Raw genomic sequence first — 12,655 nt, forward strand, 5'->3', positions numbered from 1 at the left:
CGACCATCATGCACACCCCTTTAATGGTTTTGCCCTGGCCCCGTCCCAGATAGCACAAGTCTATTTGATGTAATGTTTACATCTGGAAGACGTATTTTTAAGAGTGTTTGCTCGTCTGCAATACGTCTATGTCTCCTGTCAGATGTCAAATAGACGTTTAGAAGATGTAATTTTAACATGCATTCTAAATCATTACATCTTAAAGACATCTTCTAAACGTCTATTTGACATCTGACAGGAAATAGACGGAATGCAGATGAGCAAACACTCTTAAAAATACGTCTTCCAGATGTAAACATTACATCAAATAGATTTGTGCTATCCAGCTGGCATTTTAACGTCGAGTCACTGTTGAATCAACGCAGGTGCCAGTTGGATAACCATTGAATTTTGATGTTGTTGCCTACAATAATGTTGATTTGACGTACAACTCAAAAATTGCTGATATTTCTATGTTGAATCCATAGTGAGTTAACAACACCACTTCAACTATTTGGTGTTCCACATTGTTTTGACATTGAATTCATGTTTTTTTCATAAACTGACATTATATCAACAACATTTAAACATTTAATGTCAGTCGAATGTTAGCTGGTAATTCCAGTGAGGACAAATCTTGTTTCCTGCTCTCTCAATCCACAAATGGTTAATATAGAAACGGTTTGGCTAGTTGTTCATCTATTAAATTATTAATCTTTACACTGTAAAAAAAAAAAATATTGATGGTTTAACTTAAAAAAGTAAGTAACCTGGTTGCCTTAAAATTTTAAGTTCATTGAACTGGAAAAAGTGAGTTAATACAATGAAGGAGAATGATTTAATCATCAGAAACTCAAAATTATACGTTATCTGAACTAAATAAATTATTTAAGTTGATTTGACAAATGAAAAAATGTTGTGATTACTACACTGTAAAAAAAATATTGTTGGTTTAACTTAAAAAGTAAGTAACCTGGGTTGCCTTAAAATTTTAAGTTTAAGTGAACTGGAAAAAGTGAGTTAATACAATGAAGGAGATTAATTTAATTATCAGAAACTCAAAATAAGAAGTTACCTCAACAAAATAAATTATTATAAAGTTGATTTGACAAAAGAAACTATGTTGTGATAACAAATCTTGAAAATATTTTTTTACAGTGTATTTATTTTTATTTTTTGACTTGACAGAGGATTAACTGGAAGTAGAAGCTGTTAAGAAGGACTAACTCTACATGCCTGTGGTTTTGACTTTAAATGTTTCAAAAATCATATAGGTCTCCCAAAGAACAAAAAAACAAACAAACAAAAAAAAACAAACAATAGAAACAGAAGAGGTCTGAATTTAGTGTATTAGGTCACACTATACGTTACAGTGCAATTACATTGGTAAGTATTGAAATGAATAAAAGCGTCTGAAGCGATACGTTAATGAAAAGCATGTACTTGTTGAACAATGTTCTTCACAGGGTTATATGATGCTAAACCAGTATGAAAGCAACACCTGCTGCCACCCGCTGACAGGTGAGTGTGACTCCGCCCATGTTCACCATAGAGCCACTCTCACATTAAAAGCATCAGTCTCACACAAACACTCACACTCTCGGCAAGCTTAAGAGACACTAGAGGACGACTACAGGGCAGCATGTCTAATATTGCTAAGGTTCTTTCTAGGAGGCAGGACAGAGGAGAAGGAGTGGGAACAAATGACAATGCGGTTCCCTTCAATAAGCAGGACTATGAGAGCTTGAAGCGGGAATGTCTGGCGAAAAAAACCCTGTTCTGTGACCCGACCTTCCCTGCTGAATCCGACTCTTTGGGATACAACGAACTTGGGCGGTACTCCTTCAAGACCAAAGGAGTGGAGTGGAAAAGACCAAAGGTACAGTAATGTCCTCTGTGTGTGCATGTGCTTCAGATAAACCACACAATGTCTTACAGATAGGCTATAGAATTATGTTTTTTGAAAATGTAAAAATGCAGCAAGTTTTCTGTGATGGGTTGGATTAGGGGATCGAATTTACAGTCAAAAATCATTATGTCGATGCAAAGTCATGTGTGTGTGCTTTCTTTGCACAGGTGGAGTTTAGGTAAATAAAGGCTTGTTTTGTGATCTTTGTTTTATAGAATCTTTTTTTATAGAATCTTAAAAAATACTTTGTAACTTAATAAAAAGAAAAGAAATATTAGAGTAAATACTTTATACTTTAAATGTTTTATAGAATATTTTTTATTGAATATTAAAAAACACTTTTTACCTATTTACTTAATAAAAAGAAAAAATAGAAGAGTAAAATATTAATATCAATTTTAATAATATTATTAGTCATACTTGTGTGTTATAATATGAATTACAATTTTTTTTCAAGTCTTTAAGGTGATATTTCCACTCACAAGGAATGATGGGAGGAGTTTTAGTAATTAATAATAGGTACTATTAAATAAAATCATTTAAAAAAATGGTGAAACCAAAGTGAAACAAAAATTCCAATAACTTCAAGTAAAATGTTCATTGCACTTTTTAAACCACTTTTTATTGAATTAGGCCTACTAAATCAAGCTGAAATTCAAGAGAAGAAAACAACTCTTTAGAAAAGAAAAAAACATATAGGTCTATATATGTTTAATTAAAGTAATAAATATACAAATACTTAATAAAAATAAAAATGTTTAAAGGACAAGGTGAAACATTTTTACAGCTTATCTGATTTGCAAAACATGTATTATTCTGTAGGTGTGCATGCATACGCTTACTATGGTAACCAACCGACAGCAGCTCAGGTTTCTCTTCAGGTGTGTGTGTGTGTGTGTGTGTTGATACTTACAACAAGCATACTCTCTGCACATCGGTTTGCATTGTTATAAAAAGAAACACTTTTATCAGTAGTTTTTTTTTTCTTTTATGAGTACAGTAGCAACCACACAATTGATCAACTGATCCTTTTTAAGGAACTGTTTGCTAAGAGCAAATAAAACATATTGTTACTCAAATGTACCATTGCAAAACGTAATAATGTGTAATTATAGTCAAATTTGCCGTTTTTAAAGGAGCTGTGCTCAAACCCTGAGTTCATTGTGGACGGCGCCAAGCGGACAGACATCTGCCAGGGAGCTTTAGGTAAGAAAAGATCCTTTTGGTCACAATAGTGTTCGGGTGTGGCCTGTGGAGAAATACAATGAATCATTTAGGATTCTCACCAACATAGAGGTCATTAGACATTATTACTGAAGTGCAGCAACAGCAAACATGATGCATAAGGAATTTCAGGATCGGTTTAATTGTTTATTATGATATCAAATGAGGTATTTAGTTACCTGTATGGTGTGTCCGCTTTATGTTGACTTGAGAACACTGTCCTCCACCCCAAACTCACACAGACTCGTATTGTGTGGGGCTAACCACCATGACACAACGAATATAAACTGTTTAGCTGCGGCTTCACAAATATTCAAAACTCTTAATATGATAAATTAACACTATAGAGCCATTTTATTTGTTCAAACAAAAAGAGACATGTATTGTACGGAGCCTCCAAGAGGAATTATTCATGGAATAAATATGAGATGGGAATTATTATTTTTTTATTTCAATGCATTTTTCGTTCCCCCAAAAAATTCCCAGCAAGTTAAACAGGGAATGTGATATTTTTCCAAATTCCAAGAGAACACAAAAGGAGCCCCTAAAGGGACATGGTGGTAGAAAAAAATATGTGTCGGGAAGAAAAAAAAGTAGCATGTCAATGCTTTTGCATTCCCCCTAGGTTCACGTTCGCAAAGAGCTCACAAGTGCAGTTTCTCAGGGGAACGCAAACTTATGCAAAAGTATTGACATATATTTGACATTTAACCTCCCGTTTTTTTTTTTTTTTGTTTGTTTTGTTTTTGCAAGAGAACGCAAAAGATATGCAAGAGAATGAAAAGTTTCTCTGGAGAACGCAATTTATTTTGCAAGAGAACGCAAAAGACGTGTGAGCAAATTAAAAGTTTCTCTGGGGACGCAATTTCTTTTCTCCAAGAGAACGCAAAAGGTTTGCGAGCGGAGAATGCAATTTGTTTTGCAAAAGAACTCAAAACTTGGGTGAAAAGTTTCTTGGGGAAACTTAAAATCTGCAACAAAACGCTAAAGTTTTGCGAGCGAATGCAAAAGCACTAAAATATGGAGAATGGATGTGGGATTAAATACATGCTCAAGAGTTAGTTGTAAGTAGTTAAAGGGCAACTAAACCCCTGGTCAGAGCCTGACTCCACCCACTGGCAATATTTGAAAAATGCTGGAAAAGTGGGCAGACCCCAGCGGAGATAGAGGGTACGAAATAGATGCTAAGACACTCTATCCTGGGGTGCGTTTCCCGAAAGCATCGTTAGCCAACTATGGCCGCAAGTTGGTCACAATTTCCATTGAAATCTATTGGTAACGACGGAACTTGCGACCATAGTTGGCTAACGATGCTTTCGGGAAACGCACCCCTGATCGTTTTCAATACTCGCAATTCCAACTCCTGACTCGCTACAGTGGTTTTGACGAAACAAGCTGGTTTTTATACTGCCAAGAGCGTAGCTCGTACTAACAGCGTGGTGAGCTGAAACCTGCATACGTCACGAAGAACCGCTAACATCCAATAGGAAAATTCAACTGCAGTAGCCACCGTTCAACCTGAAGAGGGCAGCGCTAAGACATTTTTACACCATATATTGTAGAAATAAAACACTTTATACACAAATGTCAAAAAAGTTACTCGAATCAATGTACTGGTATTAATAAAGATCCATTCTTACAGATCACTAACTGAACGAAGCATGGAGCAATAATAATAATGATGCACTTCAGTGACCGCTAATTAACGTTACCTCACACTATAAGTACGCAACCTCTGTTGTGGAAAAACATGGGCGTCACGTGGTTAAAGACTTAAGCTTGAAGGTTGTAGGTTCAATCCCCATAATGGTTGATCCATGAACCGACAGCATTGAGCAAGACACATGAAGACCAGCTTGACCCTGCAAGACTATCACTGTAATAAATGCACAGAGAGTTAGTTTGCATAAAATCAGTAGCTCAAGGCAAAATGAATATCTAATGATGATACATTGGCAGGTGACTGTTGGTTGCTGGCAGCCATTGCTTCTCTGACTCTGAATAAGGAGATTCTGGAACGGGTAGTTCCACCTGGACAGAGTTTTACGGAGGACTATACTGGCATCTTTCACTTTCAGGTCAGAACATACAAACTGATTAAAGATCTGGGATTTAAAGTCTAATTTAAACCTGGGGGGAATGGTCAATACTTCATTCAATTCTTACGATGCACCATATGATCATATTATATTTTCAATGATAGATTAAAGGGACACTGTCAGACTGATGGTGTTGTTCTCTACTCTTCAGTTCTGGCAGTTCGGTGTATGGGTGGATGTGGTCATTGATGACCGACTGCCAACAAGAGATGGGAAGCTGCTGTTCCTCCACTCCGCCGAGGGAAATGAGTTTTGGAGCGCTCTACTGGAGAAGGCCTATGCAAAGTGAGTGTGTGATCATCAAAAATTACCTGCTACTACTTACCTGAACTGCAATGTTGAACATGATACTGAGTCATCCAAAACGCTTGGCAAACACTCTGTCTACAACCACAGCCTACAAAACACACAATGTAACATCACATATCAGTGACATTCCAACAATCGGCGACAAATTCGACCTTGTTTTGAAGGGTAACCGGGTCATATGAAGCTCTGTCCGGAGGTTCGACCACTGAGGGTTTTGAGGATTTCACCGGAGGCATCGCTGAGAACTATGAGCTGAGCAAAGCTCCTCCGTACCTGTTTAAGCTCATGCAGAAAGCCCTGACGCTGGGCTCATTACTGGGGTGCTCCATTGATGTAAGTCGTATTCCACGTCTGATGGCTTTCATTTCGTTGCATTTTGAGCTGCAATAACTTCTCCATGGTATGAAGAAATAGTGATTAATACATAATACTGAGTAAGTCTTCAGATCAATTTTTTGCTAGAGCTGTGCATACGTACTTAACAATAACAAACACACTTTAGAAACCTAAAGCCCTTATTTATGAAGATCCAGATTAAAACTGGACAACTTGCATGTACTTCAAGGATGTTTTGCAAGAAACTTACTAAGAATACTTGCCACATATGTCTCGCCCATATTTAAAGGATTTTGCGTGTGGAAATATCAAATGTTAGCTCACTTGTGGCTGAATATTTAGGTATTAATTTCTTAAAAAGAAAATCTCACTAACCCAAACGTTTGAAATGGTCGTGCCATTGCTCTAATGTGGGAAAAGCGAATATAAATAATTTATTATTATTGAGCAGATTTCCAGTTCCTATGAGACGGAGGCGGTGACGAGTCTGAAGCTGGTGAAGGGTCATGCCTACTCCGTCACGGCCGCAGAGAAGGTCAGACATCGCCACTGATGCTGAAATGGATTCAATAGTAATCATTTGAAGTAGATCTAATGATTGTCACCTTACACGCAGGTTCACTTCAAAGGTAATCCGGTTGAACTGGTCCGTATCAGGAACCCGTGGGGTCAGGTGGAGTGGACCGGTGCTTGGAGTGATGGGTGAGTTCTCTAAACAGATTGTACAAGTTCAACATCAGTCTTTAGAGTCCTGTAAAATGTGTACCACCTCTTCCTCAGTTCAATAGAATGGGATAGCATCCAACCAGAGGAGAAAGCTAAACTGGATCATTCAGCTGAAGATGGAGAGTTCTGGTAAGAGAACTTGAGATTTTTTTAACCCTCAACAACGTAACAAATTCCTTGGTTAACGAATCTACCTCGTCCTGTCAGGATGGCGTATTCTGACTTCATACAGCAGTTCTCCAGGTTGGAGATCTGTAATCTGACACCAGACACTCTTTCAAGTGAGGATGTGAGCCGGTGGAACTACAGCCAGTTGGAAGGCACCTGGAGGGTAGGCTCCACCGCAGGAGGCTGCAGGAACAACCCAGGTATATCAAATCAACATGCATGTGCTTGAAACCAAATTTGGTTTTAAAGTTGTTTTTGTTCCACCGTCCAACCATTTGGTTTCTCCTCTCTAGCTACGTTCTGCTCAAACCCTCAGTTTGTGATCAAGCTGGAGGATGCAGATGATGATCCCTATGATGAAGAAGAGGGATGCACTTTCCTTGTGGGTCTAATGCAGAAAGATGGTCGTAAAGACAAGCGGTTTGGACGAGACCTGAACACCATTGGCTTTGCCATCTATAAGGTAGTTACTGGTGAATAACAATCAGTAATAACAATGCAACTGGAAAACAACATTACCATCAACACCAAAAACAACTTCACAACCAACAGTACCACCAACCTTGCAACCACTTGCTCAGCAGTCTTGGTTCTAGAAATACCTTTCCCATTCATTTTCTTCATACAGCTTAAAAAAAATTCATGAACCAAACCAACCTGCTTCAAGATTAATTGCAAAATTGAATTTGAAGAAGTAAAGGAGGCCTATTTGAAAATGAAAAATCTTTCTCCTCAGCATTCATAGGTAGTGCAGATCTTCACCTGGTGCTTAACTTCTAAACAATTGTTCCTAAATGATGGTGAAATATTGATTACTAGCCTCTGAGCGCATAGTACATCTGTCTGGAAATATATATTAAAAAATCTTTATGGAGAATGTGATTTTATTTCCAGAGCCCGACTGTTGTACAGCACATTATACAACTAATTTTTCCATGAACATAAACATCAACATTACCACAGAATATTTTTATGGTGAAAATGTATGAATTTGAACATTGAGTAATATAATATTCTTTGGTGTTTTTCAGGTTCCAGATGAGGTGTGTATGAGCTCTATATGTTTTGAACATAAGAGTAACTGGACACCACAAATGTAACCAGTCATTCTTTCATTTATACGATACTACAGAGCCCCTGACGGGGCATGGTGATGTTAAAAAATTAGATGGGAGAAAAAAATATATATTTTGATACTTTTGCGTCCTTTGCAAAACTCTCTCCTTTTGGGAGAGAACATGAAGTTTCTTGAGGGAAAGCAATTCTTTGGGAGAGAATGCACATTTTCTTGGGGGAACAATCCTTTGGGGGAGAACATAAAGTTTGGGGGTACGCGGTCCTTTGGGAGAGAATGCAGTTCTTTGGGAGAGAACACAAAGTTTCTTGGGGGAATGCAATTCTTTGGGAGAGAATGCAATTCTTTGAGGGAGAACTCAAAGTTTCTTGGGGAACACAATTCTTTAGGAGAGAACACAACGTTTCTAGGGCAATGCAATTCTTTAGGAGAGAACAAAGTTTCTTAGGGAACACAATTCTTTGGGAGAGAACGTGAAGTTTGGGGGTACGCAGTCCTTTGGCAGAGAATGCAAAGTTTCTTGGGGAACGCAATTCTTGGGGAGAGAATGCAATTATTTGGGTGAGAATGCAAAGTTTCAGGGGGGATGCAATTCTTTGGGAGAGAATACAATTCTTTGGGAGAGAATGCAAAGTTTCTTGGGGGAACACAATTCTTTAGAAGAGAACACAAGGTTACTTGGGGGAACACAATTCTTTAGGAGAGAACACAAGGTTTCTTGGGGGAACACAATTCTTTAGGAGAGAACACAAGGTTTCTTGGGGGAACACAATTCTTTAGAAGAGAACACAAGGTTACTTGGGGGAACACAATTCTTTAGGAGAGAACACAAGGTTTCTTGGGGGAACACAATTCTTTAGGAGAGAACACAAGGTTTCTTGGGGGAACACAATTCTTTAGGAGAGAACACAAGGTTTCTTGGGGGAACACAATTCTTTGGGAGAGAATACAATTCTTTGGGAGAGAATGCAACGTTTCTTGGGGGAACGCAATTCTTTGGGAGAGAACACAAAGTCTCTTGGGGGAACACAATTCTTTGGGAGAGAATACAATTCTTTGGGAGAGAATGCAACGTTTCTTGGGGGAATGCAATTCTTTGGGAGAGAACGCAAAGTTTCTTGGGGACACACAATTCTTTAGGAGAGAACACAAAGTTTCTTAGGGAACACAATTCTTTGGGAGAGAACGCGAAGTTTGGGGGTACGCAGTCCTTTGGCAGAGAATGCAAAGTTTCTTGGGGAACGCAATTCTTTGGGAGAGAATGCAATTATTTGGGTGAGAATGCAAAGTTTCAGGGGGAATGCAATTCTTTGGGAGAGAATACAATTCTTTGGGAGAGAATGCAAAGTTTCTTGGGGGAACACAATTCTTTGGGAGAGAATACAAGTCTTTGGGAGAGAATGCAACGTTTCTTGGGGGAATACAATTCTTTGGGAGAGAATGCAACGTTTCTTGGGGGAATGCAATTCTTTGGGAGAGAACGCAAGGTTTCTTGGGGGTACGCAATTCTTTGGGAGAGAACACAAAGTCTCTTGTGGGAACACAATCCTTTGGGAGAGAATACAAGTCTTTGGGAGAGAATGCAACGTTTCTTGGGGGAATGCAATTCTTTGGGAGAGAATACAATTCTATGGGAGAGAATACAATTCTTTGGGAGAGAATGCAACGTTTCTTGGGGGAATGCAATTCTTTGGGAGACAACGCAAGGTTTCTTGGGGGTACGCAATTCTTTGGGAGAGAACACAAAGTCTCTTGTGGGAACACAATTCTTTGGGAGAGAATACAAGTCTTTGGGAGAGAATGCAACGTTTCTTGGGGGAATGCAATTCTTTGGGAGAGAATACAATTCTTTGAGAGAGAACTCAAAATTTATTGGGGGGGAACACAATTCGTTAGGAGAGAACACAATTTTTCAGGGGAATGCAATCCTTTGGGAGATAACACAAAGTTTCTAGGGAAAATTCTTTGGGGGAAAATGCAGTTTCTTAGGGGAACACAATCCTTTGGGAGAGAATGCAAAGTTTCTTAGGGGAACACAATTCTTTGTGATCGATTGCAAAAGCATTAGAATATGATTTTCTAATATACCAATTCTTATATTTGTTTTATATTACCATACACCTATATGGAACAAGTTTTCAGATATAATTTCGTCCGTGTTTGTGTTGCAGTTTAAGGGTCGCAACAATATTCATCTCGGTCCTGACGTACTGCTGCGTCAGCGTTCCATTGCTGGGAGCAGCACCTTCATCAACCTGCGAGAGATGTGTGAGCGCTTCAAACTGCCTCCTGGTGAATATGTCATCATCCCCTCTACTTTCGAGCCGCACCGCAAGGGAAGCTTCATACTGCGTGTGTTTACAGAGAAAGAGGCTGGTGCCAAGTGAGTTCCAAACTGTTCTAGTTTTAGACCACAAGGTGGTGATGTTGCACAGGTTCTGTTCTGTCTAGGGTGGATAGTAACACTAAAACATCTACTTGCTATGTGTTTGTCAGACCAATTAATCATACTTGTTCCTTAAACATTCTTGTATTTGCACCCAAATGCATGATGGATGTATTTCTGTCTCTCGTCCCTACAGCCCGATGGATGCAGAGATCAGTGCAGATACAAAAAGGGTGAATTTATCATTTACAAGCATAGTATATATGTATGAAATGTATGTATGTATATATATATATTGTTTTTATTTTATTTTTTTTAATATTACTTAAAATACATTTTTTTCTTTACTAGCAATACATATCCGAGAGTGATGTGGACCCGCATTTCAAACGACTTTTCAAACAAATTGCTGGAAATGTAAGGCACATGAAATATATATGTTTCTATATATATATATATATATATATAGTTTGGGGTAATTATCATTTAATTTTTCCCAGTTGCATGATGTTATTTTTACTCTGCAGGACTCAGAGGTGTCTGTGTTTGAACTACAACAGACCCTGGACAGTGTTATGTCGAAACGTAGGAAAATACACTTTTCTATTTTTATTTGCATTTATATAAATATATAGATATTTTTATTTGCATTTCCAAGCCTTTGAAATTGTTCCAACAATCTTTGCTGGTCATTTCTTTCAATGTTTTGTGGTATTTCACATAGGAACTGATCTGAAGACAGATGGATTCAGTATGGAAACCTGTCGCCACATTATCAGCCTGCTAGATGTATCCTTACCTCACTAGATAATATGAATGTATAGATACTACATGGATAAATGTAGGGATTAATAATATTTTTTGTCTCTTTGACACTAAATATGTTCTACCCCGAGATTTCAACAATCCGACAACACATCTGCATGTTCACGGTTCTCTCATGACTATTCCTACAGTATATCTTACATAAAAAATGCAAATATAGTTTTGTTAAGAGTTATATCTTGTTTTTATTTAAAAAAATATTTGTTCATTTTGATTTTACGTTTAGTTCTGCGAATCTGCAATTTCCGAATCTCACTAAGGAAATTAAACACGGATTATCTACATGTTTTAACATGTTCTGCATCATCATAACCCAGCTATAACCTTTGACCTCAGTCCAGAGAGATGGCAGCGGCAAACTTGGCCTTGTGGAGTTTCACACACTGTGGCTAAAGATTCAGAAATATTTGGTATAATACATATTTTGGTACAATATATCAATATCAATTAAAACAGAAATTCTAATAACCGACAAGATATATTGTGCATTCCTACCACAGAGCAAAATTTTTGTTCTGATCAATTCTTAATATTTGATTGATGTTTATTATTCAGTGTGGATTTTCTGTTATACCTCACCAGGAAATTTTTAAGAACCGCGATACAGACAACTCAGGCACCATGAGTTCGCATGAGATGAGAGATGCTGTGAAGGAAGCAGGTAGTCTATGTTAGACAGACCATTGAAGACAATGTATTAATAATACACTTCTTCTAAAAGAGTAAAATAATATTTAGATAGTAATATAGAGTGAATTAATGCTTGCATGCATTTTTCTCTACAGGGTTCCAGCTGAACAATGAAGTACTTCAGGTGTTAATCTCACGCTATGCCAATCAGCAGTACGCCATTGACTTCGATTGCTTTGTCAGCTGCCTGATTCGCCTGGAGATGCTCTTCAGTAAGTTTTGCTGAAGATTATCCCGAATGTTTAAATAAATTGCAAGAAATGGAATTATGACTGTTTGTTTATTAGTGGTTTACTGTAACATTTTCACCATGTGCTCAACACAGAAATGTTTAAAACGTTCGATAAGAAGGAGACCGGAAAAATTGAGCTGGATATCTTGCAGGTGATGCACAAGAGTGGTCATGGATGTTGATTTCTCTATCTCTTCAATGTAGCGTTATCATTTACAGATGTGTTGTTTTGTGTGTTGCAGTGGCTCTGCTTGACCCTCAGCTGAAAATCCATTTAGCCTATAATTTCACAAGAAGTCCATTTCCTGCAAGGACACAGCAACTAAAGAACTGAACTGCTTTCAAAATGTAATTTGTTTATGGTGCTTATTTGATAAAAATAAAACCATTTGCAATTATAAAGACGAATAATTTTTTTCATCTTTATAAAGTCAGTCATTTGTCCTGTTTAATAGTTTCCACCAAAATAACAGATAAAAAACGAATAGGTATCACATTGAGACCACCGAAGTCATCTGTCATGAAGTCAAAACGTCTATTTTTCCGGCGTTAACACGGACGTGGTTTAACGTCGATGCAATATGTTGTTTTAGCGTACCTTTTGCTTAAACGAGGAGCTGGGGGACGCCGGAAAACCAATAGGCCTAGGTCGTTGTGGCAGAGGCGATTGCGTGTAATAGGTCAACATCCGGTATCT

At 37.9% G+C, this 12,655-nt stretch overlaps 1 protein-coding gene across 1 annotated transcript; it reads left to right on the forward strand.

The window, feature by feature from the left end:
- Positions 1-1,555: 1,555 nt before the first annotated feature.
- On the forward strand, positions 1,556-12,360 carry capn8 (calpain 8). Its single transcript, XM_039694720.2, has 21 exons — positions 1,556-1,858; positions 3,025-3,094; positions 5,072-5,190; positions 5,363-5,496; positions 5,685-5,853; positions 6,308-6,391; positions 6,473-6,558; positions 6,637-6,711; positions 6,790-6,950; positions 7,044-7,213; positions 7,782-7,793; positions 9,997-10,208; positions 10,408-10,444; positions 10,563-10,628; positions 10,739-10,796; positions 10,936-11,000; positions 11,378-11,446; positions 11,619-11,697; positions 11,822-11,938; positions 12,052-12,110; positions 12,201-12,360. Exons 1-21 carry the CDS (start codon positions 1,622-1,624, stop codon positions 12,222-12,224), a joined length of 2,103 nt encoding a protein of 700 aa, XP_039550654.2. The 5' UTR covers positions 1,556-1,621; the 3' UTR covers positions 12,225-12,360.
- The last annotated feature ends 295 nt before the right edge of the window (positions 12,361-12,655 follow it).

Source organism: Pimephales promelas, chromosome 2 (assembly GCF_988280905.1).
Source record: "Pimephales promelas chromosome 2, fPimPro1.hap1.1, whole genome shotgun sequence".
Lineage (NCBI taxonomy): Eukaryota > Metazoa > Chordata > Actinopteri > Cypriniformes > Leuciscidae > Pimephales > Pimephales promelas.

Bases quoted from the DNA above. Each gene is read 5' to 3' on its own strand.
- capn8 (XM_039694720.2), top strand. From the start codon at position 1,622: ATGTCTAATATTGCTAAGGTTCTTTCTAGGAGGCAGGACAGAGGAGAA. The intron at 3,095-5,071 runs GTAAGAAAAGAT...ATACATTGGCAG, and splicing joins CATCTGCCAGGGAGCTTTAG to GTGACTGTTGGTTGCTGGCA. The intron at 11,001-11,377 runs GTATCCTTACCT...ACCTCAGTCCAG, and splicing joins ACATTATCAGCCTGCTAGAT to AGAGATGGCAGCGGCAAACT.